At 43.8% G+C, this 18222-nt stretch overlaps 1 protein-coding gene across 1 annotated transcript; it reads left to right on the top strand.

Moving 5' to 3' along the window:
• The first annotated feature begins 3462 nt into the window (after positions 1-3462).
• Positions 3463-12714, top strand: VPS18 (VPS18 core subunit of CORVET and HOPS complexes). Its single transcript, XM_039705126.1, has 5 exons — positions 3463-3598; positions 6474-6615; positions 6806-6897; positions 7577-9447; positions 10151-12714. The coding sequence occupies exons 1-5, from the start codon at positions 3508-3510 to the stop codon at positions 10877-10879; spliced, it is 2925 nt and encodes a 974-aa protein (XP_039561060.1). The 5' UTR covers positions 3463-3507; the 3' UTR covers positions 10880-12714.
• The last annotated feature ends 5508 nt before the right edge of the window (positions 12715-18222 follow it).

Genomic DNA, 18222 nt, shown 5'->3' with positions numbered 1-18222 from the left:
GAAGTCCGGGGTTTAATTCAAATTTCAGTTGTGTCACTAGATTCTGCCCTTACTTTTTCCTACAACCACATCTTCCTGCCCTCTCCTCTGCACCAGCATTCATGTTTAGATCATGGATCACAGAGTCATTTGCTGCAGGGCAATGAACTGTCTCACTCTGCAGTCATACACACGCTGTTGCGCACCAAGCACCAAGGGGTTGGACAGGGCAGCCGGGAGTGACACAGACAGCATTGAGGAAGCCCAGATTTACACAGGGTTTATCTGCTGGGAGTCTGAATCTTGGGCACATTGTATGTTTGTCAGTGCAGTTATCTAGAATTACCTGTTCCTCTGGGCATTTGAGGAGAATAACAAGCCATGCAACACCTACTTGTTGATAGCTGTGTCCACAGCTTGGAGAAAGTGTTAACTGTTTCAGTCAAAATTACTGCAAATTGCTGCTGTGACCACAGCCATACCAAAGCAACACAGGGATTTAGGTTACCAATCCAAACACATCACCAAAATCTCCAAAATTCTCTCACAAAAGTCCCTCTTATAGACTTATACCACTGCTACACACAAAATGTAATCATCTGATTCTCCACACATTCCTGGTGAATCAAAGAGCTAATAAATCTTTCATCTGCAAGCCTTGCTCTTCCCTTCTTTTCAGAATGCCAAATCTGTGAATGTAGCACTGGGGTATAATTATTGCACATGTTTGTAAATTAAATAATCATAGCAGATGATAATGCAGATGGATGGAGCAGGCTTGTGGGCTTGGGTTAACTTTAGGCTGATGTTTTATTTCCAAATAAGGTGAAAATCTGGCTTCCAATTTAACCACATTAAAATCAGACAGGTTTCTTTCTCATGAGGTATTAGCCTTAACAGGCAATAATATCTGCCAGAATGAGAACAAAAATCTCTTCTATTTCTAGACCTTACCAAGAAAAAAAGAACTTATAAAACATGGCCTGATCTGGGCTTTGAGTGGAAAGAGCCCACCAAGCTGCACACTGAAAGTTTGTGCACAAACGTCAACTTACCCTAATATCTAGATATATTTCAAGACATCTTATTTCCCTCTTACCAAATAACCCTTCCATGTCCTACTGCTAAAAATATGACTACAAAGAGAAAAAGTAGAAACATCATTGCTGAAGACAATGGGGGAGACCTCATCTCAAATGAGAGGTCAACTATGCTCATCCCTGTGACATAAACATGAGCTGAAGCTGCAACCAATGTAGAGAATTGCAGGATGCTCCAAGGAAATAATCATCTCCTCTTTTTGAGAGAAGTCAATAACTTCTTGGTTTGATAAATCCTGGATTTGGTACATCCAAATGAAGGCTATGATTGGTGACGATTTTTGCAGAGGAAATGAAAGCTCAATAATGTCCTGTATACTAGAGATCAGTGTTTGAACAAGAACAAAAGGATTCAGACTAGCCACGGCTTATGTTAGACTGGAAATCACAGCTTGAAATCATGGGAGTGTTTGGAACAGGTATGAGCTAGAGCAGTCAGGGGAAAAATACCCACACTATCAGACAGAGCTTGACAGGAATAGAGAAAGGACTATATGATGTGGTATCTGCAAGAGTGGGAGAATGGATCTGATAGTCCACAAAGTCCCTTCCTACCTCATTACCCTAAACCTCATGTAACTTGTTTGTGCCTTTTGAGGTGCTGAAAGAGAACAGTCACTGCTTATGAAGATCAGGATGATTAGACAGCAAAAGAATGTGGTTTTGCTATTTTGGCTCAGAGCTGCCACATAAAGAGGGTAAACAGCAGAGGCTGGGACTGGTGCTTGCAGGCAGGCTAGGTCAGCAAAAGCCATGTTCTGTTTTTAGCAAAGCAGGCAGAGGTGACCCTGTGGAGGCGTGCCATGGGAGCCTCCAGGAGCCCAGCGAGTGGGACCTGCACGTCTGGCTCAGCACTGGGGAGAAGGCCTGAGGCTGACTGATGCACACCACAGCCCTGGTGTACAGGTAAGAGCTGTCCAGTAAGAGCAGAGAAAAAGGAGGTGCAACTTTGTTTGTGAGAAGCCAACCACATGCAACTGCTGCTTGTGGTGCCTCACTGCCACCTGATGTGCAAACTAAGTTTGGGAAGACCTCTTGTGTCTTGTAATGGATGCCTCCCTGTTGCAAGCTGTCCTGTACCCTGAGAGACCTTTCCCCATTGCTTCCAGAAAGTGAAGCTTGCATCTCATATGCAGGATACAGTATACTCACAGTATGGTGTATGGCACACATAGAGTGTACACATATACATCTCTGTTCATTTTATATAGGATGAAACCCAAAGGGTTGGGTAAGAGACCAGTCTTTTTGTTAATGCCGTTGTTATAAATTCTGCTAGTTTAAGCTAGAGGGTAAAATAGTAAATAACAGTTATTGGCACACCAGAACATAAGAAAACTCCAGGTTATAAATACTACTTAGTGACACAGAAACCTGGGATAAACTTGCAGAGCAAGTCTAGTATAGCTCAAGGACTGCCTTGTGCTGGATCCCCTTATGCTGTGCCTCAATGATCATTCCAATGATAAAGCCAAGATTTTTCCACCCAATGCTACATGAGAGCCACAAGACTGGAGTTTTTACAGAGTGTTTTAAACCAGATAATTCCTAGCTGCAGTCAGGAGAATTGCTCTGGCTACCAGGACTGATTCTAGTAGGGCACACTGCTGCATTAATGAGGTAATTTATTGCGCATGTAGCAGCACTCAACAGGACAGTGTTGCTGAAAACTGGGAAATAAAACCTTCAAACCAGAGCTGGGAAGCTGACACTACTTTGTTACAGTGCCAGGTTAATGGAGGGGAGGGGGGTGTCTCTCTGCCTGTCATGCACACCAAGATTCACACTTCTACTACTTATATACAGTTTTTTTATATGAATATGTATTTACAATCCAAGAAGTTTACGCCTATTTCCAAGCAGCCTCATACGCATGCCAATTAATAGTGTAGGTGTTATTAGACACACTCATGTACTGGGGAACGGTCCCCGGTGGTGACCTGAGGGCTCTCATGCTCCTGTGGGATGGCACCCGCCTCTTTTTAGCCAAATCCGAGTTTTGATGTTTGGCAAGGTTCTGCTTGTTATATTCGACAACTAACTCAGAGCGTAAATCCCGCCTGGAGGAACTTGTGGTTATTACGGGCGTACAAAAATGCCGACTCTGTTTATTCGAGTGTTTGTTTAGTTCGACTTTCTTAATTCGACACAAGCCTTTCGGTATCCGCGGCAGTGAGTAGAACCGGCGGGCACCGCGCGGAGCCCAAGGGCCGGCAGCATGGGCACAGGGTGACCGGCCAGCTCCGGGGGAGCACCGGGGACAGGAGCGCCGGGGACCGGAGTACCAAGGGCAGGAGGCTCGGGACACACCCGGGCCGCCCAACCCCGCCGCCATTGCTGCGAGGCAGCGGCCCCGCCCCGCCCGCGCATGCGCAGGCGCACGTGCGGCAGGTCAGCTGAGCGCGCCGCGCTGGGGCCGCGCTGGGCCATGGCGTCCATCCTGGACGAGTACGAGGACGCCCTGCACCGCTCCGTGTCCGTGCCGCAGAGCCGCGCCAGCGTGGGCATCCCGCACTCCGGTACGTGTGCGCCGGGGGCTCCCGCCTGCGGCCTTCCTGCTGACAGGGGGAGGCGCGGCGGCAGCTGCGGTGGGGAGCGGGGCGCTCCGGGCTGTGCTGCGTGGAAGAGGCGTGTCAGTGTGCGTGTGTGGGGCAGAGCGTTCGGCTGCGCGTTGTTGTTTCCACGGCTCGCTGTGGCAGGTGTTTGGGGACGGGCAGCGCTCGGTTCCCGGCTGGGCAGGAGGTGGTGCAGGCCGGCCCGGCGACACCCGGTGCTGTTTCTGTGGGGGAGGCTGTGGCTGAGGCGCGGTGCGGGCAGTCGCAGGTGCCGGTGGGGTCACAAGTTACACGCAGCCCTGTGCCAGCTAGCCCTGTGCTAGCGCCTGGAGAACATCCCCTGCTTGGCTTCTCGTTTCTGCTCCTGCTGAGGAAGCCGTGCTGTGCTGTGTTAGGGGTGTGCGCACAGCTGTTCTTGCACGGAGTTCCTTTCCCAGCTCAGGCGCAGTTCAGCAAAGACTGCGTTTCTCTGGAGTGGTTCCTTTAGGCTGACTACACCATGGCAAGGTGACCAACAGAGCAGTCTGTATCACTGCTACGTTTTTCTATCAAGGAATGTGAGGCTTTGGTTACTGTGCTGTTCAGGGCAGTGTCACATCAGTGTCAAGTAATGGTGTGATGACCAGTCTGTTTTTCTCTCATGTCAGAGAAATTTATTCTATTATTATTCCATGATAAATTCAAGCTATATTAGGTTCAATAACCATTTTCTACTAGATTTCACCTCTCAATGTTTTTTCAGTGTGGCAGAGAAATGCAGGTTATGGGAGAATTCTACCTGGTATTGTCAGTACCAGCTGCTATGCAGAGCTGGTGTTTTTGGGTTACAAGTTTGGAAATACATGGACACATTCTTTCAAGTTCTTTTCCTTGTATAGTGTTGCCCACTGGTAACCTTTGGGGAAACCAGGTTGTGAGGCTCATATATGTGCTAAGAATTGATAAATTCTGTCATGCTGTGTATACCGTGGAATATAAATACACTGACACAGTTACTCTGAGTCTAGATACTGAAGTAGGTATGTTCCCCTTGTTTGTTTTGACATGCATGGTTATTTCATTGTGCAATGTTAGATGCAGAATAAGTGGCCTGAATAGGTGCTGTGCAGAGCAATGCTAGGACAAGTCATGTAATGGAAAATAATTTTCCAGGACTCAGCTTTTCTTCTTGACTGCTGCAACACTGTCTTCAGTCATGGCTGTCTTAGAGTTGAGAAATCTGCCTGCTTGCTCACAGTTGATATTGGCAGAGGAAGTTTGGGAAACTGCTTAATTGCAAAGGCACAGCCTAATTAGGAGTTCAGTTATTCTTAAATCAGGCCACACAGGCAATTTTTAATAAAATTTGGGTTGGTAAAAGTTGTGGGCAATCTGAAATTTAAGTAAATTTATTTTTTAAAAAGATACAAGAGTTACCTTCCTGAAAGCAGTCCTTATGGTTAGCTTTGCAATTTTGGAAGATGTTGAAACTTACTCCTCAGTTTCAGGGAGTTGTTCCCTGTGCTTGTTAAACTGCAGGTACTTTTTCTCAAACTTGTAGATAAACAAGCAGTGACTCTGTATCCAGCCTAAAGTCCTGCTGCATTGTGAACTTCAAGTACTGTAGCTCCAGCTTTGAAAAGCATACTTTGATCCACTGCATCACCATACTGGTGATCTTCCATCTTTCAAATTAAAAGGTCTGAGGAAATATGCAGCCTTGCCCAGAAATCAGCGTGTGAAATGCTGCAGTAGAATCTTGATTAAACAGAAGAAGGACACTAGGGACAAGATGAGGGAGGAGACTGTTTGAAAGGAATGAATGCTATAAAATAGACATCTCCTTTGTATAGAGAACTGTGTATTAAGGAAGCTCATCCTTCTATTAGGGGCAATAGCTAAAATCCTCATGTTAACAGTGATGATCCTGTGGGTGTTATAAATGTAATGGATACAGGCCTAAAGAGCCCAGAATGCTGAAACCCAATACTTTGGCTTGAACTACGATGGAATAAACCATAAACAGCTTCTCCTTAACACTAAACCCTTACCTCTGTACATGTGCTATTTGTTCCCTTTCCTTCCTGCTTCTGAGTTTCCTTGCTGAGGAAGCTTTGCTTTGCCAGATGACAGTCTGAAAAAAATTTGAGATCACCTGCATGAATGTGACTTGATGATCTGGTAACATGTGGGTTTTCCAGAGTAATCCTTCCCTTTCATATATATGTATATATATAAAAAAATAGGTATTTATTGGTTAGCTGTGATATCATGTGAATCTGTACCTTGGGAGCCTTTTGTACGTGTTTTGAATTGCAGTTCATACCAGCAAATTTAAACTATGGCATTGCAGGTCCCTAATCTGAAAAGAAGAACATCAGTTCTACCTAACTGCAAGTAAAGGAATGCACACTTGTATAAATGGGTAGTGTTTAAGCTGTGGATCAATGTGTAAAAAAAAAAATCATGTGCTAAGCCAAAGGCTGCCTACTCAAGTTGTGGTTGCTTTGTCTCTTCCTGCATGTGTATCTTTCTTCTGGAAAAAGTGTATTTTAAGGATCCTGTGGCTGGTCTAGAGGTGAGGCAGAGGCAAGGAGAAAGCATTGGTGGAACAGACAATTAAAGGGTTTGTCTACTAGTAGCAGGCTACTTTCCACTACTACGTTGTCTTGGTCAACATCAGTAGGGCTGGAATTAGAGGTTTTTTTCCTCTGTGTTCCTGCTTCATGGAGCAGACTTCCTTTTCAGTAAAACTTGGAGCAGGACACTTTCAGTCTTTTAGTCTGGATTTTGATGTAGTTTGGGGTTGTTGTAGGGTTTTGTCTTGTTCAGTTTCTAAGTGTTCACATTCTTTCTTCAGGATATGTCAATGCACGACTAGAGAAGGAAACACCAATATTTAACAAGCAGAGGATTGATTTTGCACCTCCAGAGAAAATTAACAGCTTAGTGGTCTCCTCTAACCAGCTCTGTATGAGCCTTGGGAAAGACACCCTGCTCAGGTAATGCTGCCAGAATCCTGAAGTTATTCTTTGTTTTTCCCCTACCTTCTTTTTTTTTTCCCCTAAGTTGTTAGAGAACTTACATTTGCAAACTGAATAAAAAGCCACAAATCCAATATGAAAACCAGGTGAGGAGTTACAGGTATGTGAACTTTTGTTGGCAGCATGCTTTCATGGTTTCTCTTTGCAGGATTGATCTTGGGAAGCCAGATGAACCTAATCAGGTAGAGCTGGGACGCAAAGATGAAGCCAAAGTTTACAAGATGTTTTTGGACCATACAGGTGAGGCAGTGGGTGATGGATATTGAGCAGAGCCAGTGCTGGTAAAGGAGTTCTCTTTCTGCTTTGTGCATGAGGAGAACAGATGAATCTTCTGTGAGCCAGACTCTTTCCCGGGGCTCCTGCCCACTGGTTTGCCCTTTTGCTATTAGTAAAGCACAGACTTGTGCTGGTGTTGTGTTTTCAGACTCTGAAATGAGCACATGCAATTAGGGTGTTCTGAGCAAGGCTAAAGCCAATCAAAGGAAGGTTTGCAGTCACTCTCTGCTTTATGGTTTATATAGGACCTTTAAAAAGGGCCATAAAACATCTGCAGTTCACCGTAGCCTAGACCAATTAAAAAAAACTAAACAAAAATTTGGAAAGAGATGTTCATATCTCTTGCCAACTGCCAGGGATAGGAGGGAACTCTGGGAAGTGTTTATCCTTAGCACATTTATTGAAACCTTCTTGATAAAGCATCTGGTACCAGTTATTTAACGTTGCAACATATGGACTACTGTTCTGATGCAGCATGGAAATCCCCCACATTCCCATGAATGCCTGGGAAAGTCTTGGATTAAGTATGTTGATATTGGAGTTTATCAAATGTTAGGATTAGAGGCTTGAGGAATTTGGCTTGTTTAGGAACAGTCTTGATTTGTTGTGTCCTTCTCCCTCCCATACCCTCTGCTGTTGGCAGGCTCTCATCTCCTGATTGCTCTGAACACCAGCGAGTGCCTTTACCTGAACAGAAGCGTTCAGAAAGTGCGGGCACTCTCCCGCTGGAAAGGACACTTGATTGAAAGCGTGGGCTGGAACAAATTTCTTGGTTCAGAAACCAACACAGGGCCTATCCTGGTGGGGACATCCCAGGGGCAGATCTATGAGGCTGAAATCTCTGTCAGCGAAGGAAGCCTCTTCAGCACTAACCCTGACCAGTACTTCCGACAGGTCTACACTCTGGAGGAGGAATCTGGACCTGCCCCAGTCTGCTGCTTGGAAATTGAACGAGGGCTAGAAGGGAAATTTTTTATTATAGCCACCACTAGGAAGAGACTCTTTCAGTTTGTTGGCAAAGTGCCTGAAGGGACGGAGCAGCAAGGCTTCAGCTCCATATTTGCTGTGCATGCTGACCATCTGCCCAGCTTTCGGGAGTTTCCAGCCAACTTGGGTTTCAGTGAGATAGCCTTTTACACTCCAAAACTGCGCTCCAACCCACGCTCCTTTGCCTGGATGATGGGAAATGGAGTTCTGTATGGGACCTTGGATTATAGTCGTCCTGATTCAATTCTGAGTGATGAAAGGGTCTGGGTTTATCCTCCTGATATTGACATAACTGTGAACAAGCCAATATCCATTGTGCTTACCCAGTTCCACTTTCTGTTGCTGCTGCCTGACCGGGTGAAGGCTGTCTGCACTCTGAATGGACAAGTTGTTTTTCAGGATCTCTTCCTGGAGAAGTTTGGCTTGCTGACACGCATGATTAAAGATCCCACAGTCCAGCAGATATGGATTCACACTGAGAAAGTAGTGTTCCGCTACCATGTCCAGCGGGAATCTAGAGATGTGTGGAAGATGTATATGAATATGAACAAATTTGATTTAGCAAAAGAGTATTGTAAGGACCGTCCAGAGTGTCTTGACATTGTGTTGGCCAAAGAGGCAGAGCACTGCTTCCAAAACAAGAGGTATCTGGACAGTGCCAAATGTTATGCACTGACCCAGAACTACTTTGAGGAAATTGCTCTGAAGTTCATTGAAGCCAAGCAAGAAGAGGCCCTGATGGAGTTTCTGATTAAGAAGCTGAGTAACCTAAAGCCTTCGGAGAAGACACAGACTACTCTGCTGACCACATGGTTGACAGAGCTGTATCTGAACTGGCTGGGCATATTGCAAGGAGATCCCTCACAGCGAAATCTCTATTTAGATACACGGGAGAAGTTCCGCACTTTCCTGAGCAGTCCTAAAAACAAAGACTGTCTTTTTAATAATCGGGCATCTATTTATGAGCTGTTGGCAAGCCATGGCGACACAGAGCACATGGTCTACTTTGCAGTCATTATGCAGGATTATGAGCGTGTAGTAGCTCACCACTGCCAGCATGACGAGTACGATGAGGCTCTAAATGTGCTGTCCAGGCACAGAGATGAGAAACTCTTCTACAAGTTCTCTCCAGTTCTCATCCAACATATTCCCAAGAAGGTCGTTGATGCTTGGATTTCTATGGGCTCTAGACTGGATGCCAGGAACCTCATTCCAGCCCTTGTTAACTACAGCCAGAGTGCCAGCACCCAGCAGATCAATGAAGCAATCAGATATATGGAGTTCTGTGTCTACCAGTTGGAGGAAACCCAGCAAGCCATTCACAACTACCTGTTGTCTCTTTATGCTTTGTGTCGGCCGGACTCACTGCTGTCATACCTGGAGCAAGCAGGAACTAACCCAAACAGGATCCACTATGACCTGAAGTATGCACTGCGCCTGTGTGCAGAGCACGGGCACCACCGTGCATGTGTCCACATTTACAAAGTGATGGAATTATATGAGGAGGCTGTGGATCTCGCCTTACAGGTACATGTGTATCTGTGCATGCCGTGGTACAGGGGAATGTAGCTTCTTCAAGTTACCTTCAACAGCAGAGCATTGAGAGGAGCTGGACAGACTCACTGGTATCAAAGCGGTGCAGCTGAGGCTTGGAAGAAAGACTTCACTCTGTTAACATTTTTCTGGGCTTTCACAACTGTTTCAAGTAGGCAGCTGACTGATAAGACATAACTGAGGGTGGAGGCATGGAAAGTACAAGGAGGAGTACTACCTGTCTCAAGCTCAGTCTCTGGCATAAAATACCTTTAACGTATCTACATTTATGCAAGATTTGTATAGCTGTTAAGGATTTTAATTACCTATTCCTAGCTTTGATAATTTGTCAGCTTAGTCTAACCTTCAGGGAGATGCTGTATTTTTTTCCTATTGGAATTGCTGTGTCTTTGCTGAAATGTGTGGCCAGCAAAGATAATATAACATGAATTTGCCCTTTCTGTGCTGGCCTTTGTTCTCTGTTGGGTAGCAAGCTAATCTTCAGTGAGGAGTACTGGTGGAGAGGAGAGGTGTTTGCCATGGAAGCAAGGAGCAGGCCAGTAGTGCATCCTAGGCAATAAGATAGCAATACAGGTTTTCTAAATGCCTCTTAAAATGGACAGCAGGCTTTGAAGTTGAATGGTGGATAAACAAAGAGGGAATCTTAACTCTGTTTCCTTGTCTGTCCAACTTCTAGGTGGATGTTGATCTTGCCAAGTCCTGTGCAGATCTTCCTGAAGATGATGAGGAACTCCGGAAGAAGCTGTGGTTGAAGATTGCTCGCCATGTTGTTCAGGAAGAGAAGGATGTCAAGAAGGCAATGGCCTGCCTCTCGAGCTGTGCTCTGCTGAAGATTGAAGATGTGCTGCCATTCTTTCCAGACTTTGTCACTATTGACCATTTCAAGGAGGCAATCTGTAACTCCCTGGAGGATTACAACAAGCACATTGAGGAGCTGAAAAGGGAGATGGAGGAAGCCACTCAGAGTGCCAAGAGGATCCGAGAGGACATCCAGGAAATGAGAAATAAGTATGGCTCTGTGGAGCCTCAGGAAAAATGTGCTGCTTGTGACTTTCCCCTTCTAAACCGCCCTTTTTACCTTTTCCTGTGTGGTCACATGTTTCACTATGACTGTCTCCTCCAAGCAGTTTTCCCTAACCTTCCTGCTTATAAGCAGGCAAAACTTGAAGATCTTCAGAAGAAGCTGGCAGCTACCAGCCAGCCATCCAAGAGCCACCATCGTCCCAAGGATGCAGACACCATTAGCCTGGGGAAGGGGCAGCAGAGCCGGGAACAGATCAAAGCTGACATTGATGATATTGTGGCAGCTGAATGTGTGTACTGTGGTGAGCTGATGATCCGGTCCATTGACAAGCCTTTTATTGATCCCCAGAAGTATGAAGAGGAGATGCAAAGCTGGTTGTAATTTTCCAAATCTTCAACTCTCAAACAAATGGTGAAGCTTCTGTGGTGGGGATATAACCTCCAGGAGCAGGAACAGTGATTTCTGTGCAACTCTAAACAAAGGGTAGTGCAGTCTTTTTACCAGGGTTAGGGAGAACTGGTCTTGAGAAGTGGGGAGATACAGCTGTGGTTGTCTAAGAACTTTAACAATACTTAGAACTAACCTACTGGAATATATTTAGCAGACGTTTCTGCTTGCAGTTCTTCTGAGGTTCTCAGTGTGAAGCTAAATGGTGTGCCTTGTTGTCCAGAGAGAATTGGGAACAGCCTGTGATTTATCTGCCCTGTTGTGTGGTATTTGTTTTTGTGAAGACAAGCTGAAAGAGAAAGGTGGTGAAGGCCACTAAGCAGTGTAGTCTTCATTCATCATTTTCAAAGCTAGAATTGCCCTCTGTTTCCTTTTTGTTGAGAGGCTATAACCACATACATAGAACATGAAAGGACAGAAGCTCCTACATATTTATATTTTGAAAACATCATGCTACACAAATACATGTTTCTACACAATGGCATACAAGAATGTGTATAATTTTCAATAATTCAATTATACAATTTTGCAGGAAAATTATAAAAGTAATTTGCCTGCAATTCAAGGTGTATAATTCTCTTTCTCACAAGCTTTATGCATGAGACCAGACACACTTAGATTTTCTGTAGTTACTATTTCTCAAAATGCCTGTTGACCACTCCGCTTTCCATCCTGTTTCTACTATAACTGCCTTTGTGTAGTGGGTCTTGGTTTTCTCTTCACCCCAAACCAAAAGTGATAGATGCAGTAGTGAGGTTTCAGCTGACACTCTGCAAGCAGGAGCACAATCTGTTTTTATATCTTGCTGTGGTTCTCTTCCAGCTGCGCTTGAGCATTAGACTCAAGATCTAGTCAGAGGTTTGCTCAAGGGTAGTCTACAGCAATGATCTGTTGGTGTGAAATTTGCTTTGCCCTTTGAAGCTAATACCTTGTGCCTAAACAGTCTTTTGCCTTCCACTTTTTGGAGATGGCTGCAAGTCAATGCATCTATCTATTGCTCCAACTTGGAAAATTTTTCCCAGAAGGTAGCAATCACTACGTTGTGAGTGAGAGAAGAAAAAATTGTCATTAACAGTTTAGCAAAGGTTCCTTGTTTTGTTTTAGGAAAATAAGATTTTAATTAGGTTTTGCTGTTTGGGACTGAATCGCAAAGGTAGTAATTGACAGAAGAATTGAATGTTCTAAAAGAAAAAATACAATTCTTGTAATTAAGGCAATAGAAAATACTGTCTTCTGAAAAACCACCTCAGTTCTTTCACATGAATATGTGTGCTTGTTTTGAATACCTCTCTCAATCTCCTAACCACTTACCCTGTTTGTAGGTTTGTAGAAATGGGTCTTCATGTTGTTGTAGAAGAATATGTATTTGTTTCCTCAAGGATCTGACCTAAGAATTCTGAGTTCAGAACTTCAGAAGAAAATCTCTGTTTTTGTTGGGAGAATCAGCCTGGAATGAATTAATTTTATCTGTGTAAAATGACACGAGTAATAAAAAACAGATATGAAAGTAGGAAGATCTGGGGTTTCAAGATCCTCTTTTCTTTGGTGGAGCCATGGGGTAGGCAGTCCCATTACCACCTGGTGTTGTGTGTTTGCTGGCTTGTCAGAAAGCATTTTTTTGGTGGTTCAAAAAACCCACATGCTGTAGTTTTCTTTGGCTCTGCACAGCCTTTTGCTTTGAATAAGTTGGTGGGTCTGGCAGAAGAATTTGCGATGAAAACTAAATGTGATGTCTTTCGAAGTTTACCATTAAACCTGTTATAACTGGCCACTCTTGTGAATCATCATCTTTTCCTGTAAGCAGTGTGATATTTAGGCTGTACATGTCATTGTAAACCAACAGTAGCCTCCCACCCAAAGCAATTCCTGGTCAAAGGCAAGTGGCTGTTTCTCTGCCCTTTAGCAGAACATGGGTATCAGCTCATTCTGATGCAGGGGTAATTTCACATCATTTTGACATGTTCTTAACACTTGTTCCATTTCTTTTGGGTTTTTACAGGATGCTTTCCTGGTATATTAGAATTACTATAGTCCTCCATTCTTTTCCTGTTTGTGCTAGAGAAGTCACATCACTAAATAGACCATTGCAGAGTGGTCTGCTTGTCCATAGTATTGGAAGAAGCTGTGGGGAATGAGGCATAGCAAGTAAATAAAAACCCTCTAGTCTTTGCCTGAGGTTGGGTGGTGGGGAAAGGCACCTCTGATTCCAGTCAGTTAACAAAACTAGAACTAGGTATTTTTTAATGACTGGTATGCAATATTCTCTGAGGGCTGTAGGCACATGCACCAGATACATAAATCTCATTCTTCCTCCCCATTGATAACTGAAAAATCATTTAAGTGATTTGTTGTCAAGGATATAGGGAATGTTACTGCTGGCAAAGACCGCAGTAGTGATTAAATGACTAGTGCCAGTAGTACATAAAGGTACATAAAGGTATCTTCTTTACATTGTCACATGCTTCAAAAAGTTTCAGTAACCACTTACCGGTGCTTCTTGGCAATTTTGCAACATCATTCAGTGAAAAAGGTAAGAGGTGTTTTTTTTTTTCCTTGGGGTGGGGGTGGAGTGGGTTTGTGGTGGTGGAGGGAAGTGAACTGCTTACTGTTCTCTCATAAATCTAATCTGCAAGATCTCTTCCTCTTTGCATTCAGAATAGCATTTTTATCTTTTCTCCTTGTAACTTCAGCACAGTTACATTTTGGAACTTGCAGTCCTTTGTATGTATTTTAAGCTATGAATGAACTGTACCAGCTGTTAAAAATTGTGGCCTTGGGTCTTGTCCTTGTCTGTGTGAATCACTCCTACCATTTAGCCAAATGCAGCTGAAGAACAGCATAACCAAAAGGGTGAGTAGAAGCCCCAGCCCTGTGTACCCAGAACAAATATCTAGCTACATTTGCACTGAAGAAATTCAGTTTTGCAGGCAAGACCTAGAGCAAACTTGTGCCTACTACATGACCTCTCCTAGGCTTTGAGCAAGGGATGGGGGAAATGCTCTGAATTGCGGGAGACAGTGCTGTGTGTTTTGAAAGAGTTTGTAGAGAATTTCGGGTGCACTTCCTCTAGCTGGCAGCAGCTAAGTGAAATGCTGAAAGCAGCGGGTTCTGTCTCCTTTCTGAAAATGAATGCCCAGGCTGGGAATTAGAAAGGCAAACTCTTAACCAGCCACTAGATGTCATTGCTGTCCGTTTAATGCTGGGGTTTGCTGCAGGCAGCTGAAAGCGTTCTGTAGCAGAAGGAAGAATGGCACAAAAGTGAGGAACTGAAGCAGGATCCCAGTGCCTTTGGAGGAGTGTGCTGGGTGCTTGGAGACACAGCCTTTGGTGTAAGGTAGCTTGGATTTGGTGTAAGGGTTAAAGGTAAAGATACTTAAAAATTGTCTTTAACTACATCGCAATTTCAGCTCACAGATTACTGATTTTCATGTTTTGAACATCAAAAGCTGGATTTACTCTGTTAATAAATGAGTATCATAGAATTGTAGAATCATTTAGGTTGGAAAAGACCTTTGAGATCACTGAGTCCAACTGCAAACCCAGCATAACCAAATCCACCACTAAACCACATCTCCAAGTGCCACATCCATATGTCTTTTAAATGCCTTCTCTGATGGTGGTTCCAGTGCTTCCCTGCACAGCTTGTTCCAGTGCCTGACCACTCTTTCAGTGAAGAAATATTTTGTAATATCCAATCCTATTCTCCCCTGGCACAACTTAAAGGCCATTTCCTCTCATCCTGTTGCTTGTTGCCTGGGAGAAGAAGCCAACTGGCCCCTTGTTACAATCATGTTTCAGGTAGTTTCAGGCTCCCCCTGAGCCTCCATTTTTCCAGTCTAAACAACCCCAGTTCCCTCAGCCACTCCTAAGAGTTGTGCTCCAGACCCTAGTTGCTCTTTGGACACCTTTTGGTGCTCCAGCACCTCAGTATCTGTCTTGTAGTGAGGGGCCTGAGACTGACCATGGCATTTGAGGTGCGGCCTCTTTTGTTTAACTGTGTTCTAGTGTAGGTGCTCTATAGACCTGGCTGATTCAGTAAACTGCAGAGAGATCCCTGGGCTTGGAGTTGCAAAATCTGCTGGCCTTGGGTTTGGTCATCTTTGCTTGCTTCCTCTTCATGCTCTCATGACAGCAGAGTGTAAGCCAGCTCCTTAGTTGCCTGAGTTCCCATTTAGTTTGTCTTGTTAAAAGCACCAGTAAAGCTGGGTTTGCAATGTGACATTGGACACTGGCTTGCATAAACAGATAAGCTAGTGTGTTTGCTTTTTCCTTTTGAGTTGTGGCATCATAATCTCCGTAAAACAGCAAGTGGGAGTAGGTACATCTTGTACTCCAGCAAAATAAGATGTAGATTGACTCAGACTGCAGTCATGTACTAGCATGTATTTATTGGAATGGGTAGTTCCCGTTCACCCCTGCCCTGTCAATGCCAACATATAGATTGTCTCTGTTTGCAAGTGCAAAGTTTCTAGTGGGATTTCATGGAAAGCCTGTTCCTTGCCTCACTTCATCCAACAGCTCTGTACTGAGCTGTGGGAAGACAGACTAAAACTAGATTTCTTACTTACAGTAAGTGTGCTGAGGTGAAGTTTGAGGTTTTAAATGTACAAGACATGGTAGTTTTGAATTTTAAGTTGTTACTGTTGAGATGGATTAAGTATTTTTCTCCAGAATAGATGGAGTAAGATGTGATTCACTGTGGTATGTGTAGTGTTTGTGAGAGAATATTATGGCATCTACAAAGCAGAGAGGGGCTGTCCAGGGTCTTCTGTTGGTCTTGTACATGAAGGAAGTGATGCACTAGAAGGGAAAGGGAGTGGTGGTTTCTGTGAAATAATTTGGCCAAACTTCATGTATCTGATTTCAGGGAAGCTTCTCCAGTGAAACTGTGATATTGATGGATCTGTGCTTCTCACAGTGAGGTGAGAAAAAAAATTCCTTTGAAATAAAGACTTTGTTAAAAGTTGAAGAGCTTAGGGCTTGAAAGAGGGACATTACAAGCATTCCTTAAATTCATTATGAATTATGCATGGATTCAGCTCCTAAATTCTCTGCTATCTCTGATTATGCCCAGTCCTGACTTTACACCTTCTGAACTCTTTGGGATTTGCATTTTATGGTAATACTATGATTTTGGAGACTTGTGATACTTCCCCCTCAGCTCACTGTTGGTGTTTTTCACTCCCAGATCTCATGGAAAGGCATCAGGCTATGTATTTAGGGTATGAATTTCAAAGCAACCTGGCCTGCAGCTGCTTTCAGGTGAAAGGAGGGGGAAAAGGATTAGACAAACTTGTTAGATCTGCTGGTTGAAACTTGTTGGGAGGGAGAGAAAAAGGGGCTCAGGCATTTCCTCTCTGTCATGGCCAGAGGTATTGGAGGCAGCTTGTTTGAGTAGGACTGGTTGCTTAGAAACAGGGAAGCTAAAGGAGCACTCTGAGGTTACGAGTACATCTATAACTAATCCTATACATTCTTTGCCATAGAGGGGCAGCTCAGAAGAGGAGTTTCCAACTTGCAGCTTGTCTGTATTGGGTTCAGACTTGCTGCAGTGCTTCTAGGCCCCTGTGGCAATGGAAGAGCTGTTTTAATTCAACACTTGAGCTGCAGAGCTTGGTAGGTGTGGGAATAAGCACAACTGATGTATCTGTGTGGTATCAGGCTATCTCACTGCACAGAGCTCTCCATCATATGCCTCCTAGCACCACAGAAATACCCTTGCTTTATAAAGGAGCATACAGGCTGTACCTGATATGTGATGGGTAGTAATTCTGGCATTTCCCTACTTTTCAGGAGTTCATACATTCCGGCTGTGTTGGCTGTGGGCTGTGTTGTCTTCAGAAGAGGATTAGATACAGCCTTTTGTTTAACGCATGGTTTGTTTGCTTCATCTGAACTGAGAATACTAGTTTTCGGTAGAGTTTTATTACAGTGTAAGTGTTCCAGAGGATTTGAACTGTAGCCTACTTCTCATTTCATGATCCATCCTGAATGGTTCATTGCAGGTGGTGGCTAAGAGGAAAAGGATTGAACAACAGGTTTGGTATCCAAAACCAGATATTCCCTTCTTCATGCAATTTAAATCCATGTGCTGGTCATTTGGCATGGGGCATGATCTTCAGAACACAGCCTGAACTTGGAGGCTGCTGGACTCTGCTTAAGCAGACATCTGTGTTTTCCGATTAGTCAGTTATTCAACAGTCTTTTTTCTTCTCTTTGTGTGTACATGCTGAATAGATTTTCTAGTAAACAAATTATTACTGTGAAACTGGGTTCATAAGAAAGTTGTTCCTATCTACAGATTCTCTTTTATTTTCACATGTTTATTAGAAGTGAGGTACACAGTGTGGTTTTGAGGAATGTCACAGGCAAAGAGGAGCACAAAGGCTGATGGATTAGTTTTTTAGGACTCTTTTCTACAGACTCTGCATGACAATTATTAGCAGCTGCCCTGGCTGTGTTTGATGGCTGCTGCATGTTTTTTACTATGTGAACAAGACACTTATTCTCTGCTAAGAGCATGGGTAGTAAAAAGTTGGTCTTTGACTAATTACCACATTTGTCGCAAAATATCTGTTGTCCAATTTTTCTCACAGTAGCTATCAAGATAACAGTATCATTGATCTAAATAAAAAATTCCATATGAAGCTGAACAATATTTTGTCATCCTTGATAACAGGACTGTAGATTTAGATGAGCTCTTGTTGTTTGAGAGAATTGAACAGTGGTTGGGTGAGGAGGAAAGAGAGACTCGAGGCTTACGCTCCTAGATGCCTCAATTCTTTGTTGAATACTTGCTTGTGTGTCACAGCGTGGCTGTCTCAGTGACACCTGCATTTGTGTCACCGGTACCTTCTGCTGGGCAGCCTTTTTGGGAGAAACACATTTCCTTCTGTTCTGCAGTCTGTTTCAAACACTTACCTTCTTGCCCAGTTAACGAGATTGGAACAACTAGGACCATGTCATCTTTCTATGTTCTTCTGATAGGTTGCTTATGGTAATCCTCAATATACGCTTCAAAGATTTGCAGTGGCAGGATTTCCAAAGCAAAAAGTATTTTAGTGCAGGAAACATCTAGTAGAGGGTGAACAGAAATGTCTTCTGTGAACTTGAGTGGGTGCAAATCAATTAATGTGGACTTTTCTGTTTATAAGTAGCATCTTTTAAAACTTGTTGCTGGCTGTTGATTGGGAAATGTCTTGTTATCCTGGATGCACCTAGTATTGGAACCTACAGCCAGTCCTAGGAGACAGTGAAGTAGAACAATATGTAGCAGT

The sequence above is a fragment of the Passer montanus genome, unplaced genomic scaffold (assembly GCF_014805655.1).
Source record: "Passer montanus isolate IOZ18808 unplaced genomic scaffold, ASM1480565v1 scaffold18, whole genome shotgun sequence".
In the NCBI taxonomy this organism is placed as follows: Eukaryota; Metazoa; Chordata; class Aves; order Passeriformes; family Passeridae; genus Passer; species Passer montanus.
This window is presented reverse-complemented; position numbering and strand designations above follow the sequence as displayed.

What these genes read in the sequence shown, in the direction of transcription:
- VPS18 (XM_039705126.1), top strand. Translation starts at nt 3,508, where the DNA reads ATGGCGTCCATCCTGGACGAGTACGAGGACGCCCTGCACCGCTCCGTG. An exon ending in GGGAAAGACACCCTGCTCAG is followed by an intron (nt 6,616 to 6,805) that starts GTAATGCTGCCA and finishes TTCTCTTTGCAG; the next exon opens with GATTGATCTTGGGAAGCCAG. An exon ending in CTGTGGATCTCGCCTTACAG is followed by an intron (nt 9,448 to 10,150) that starts GTACATGTGTAT and finishes TCCAACTTCTAG; the next exon opens with GTGGATGTTGATCTTGCCAA.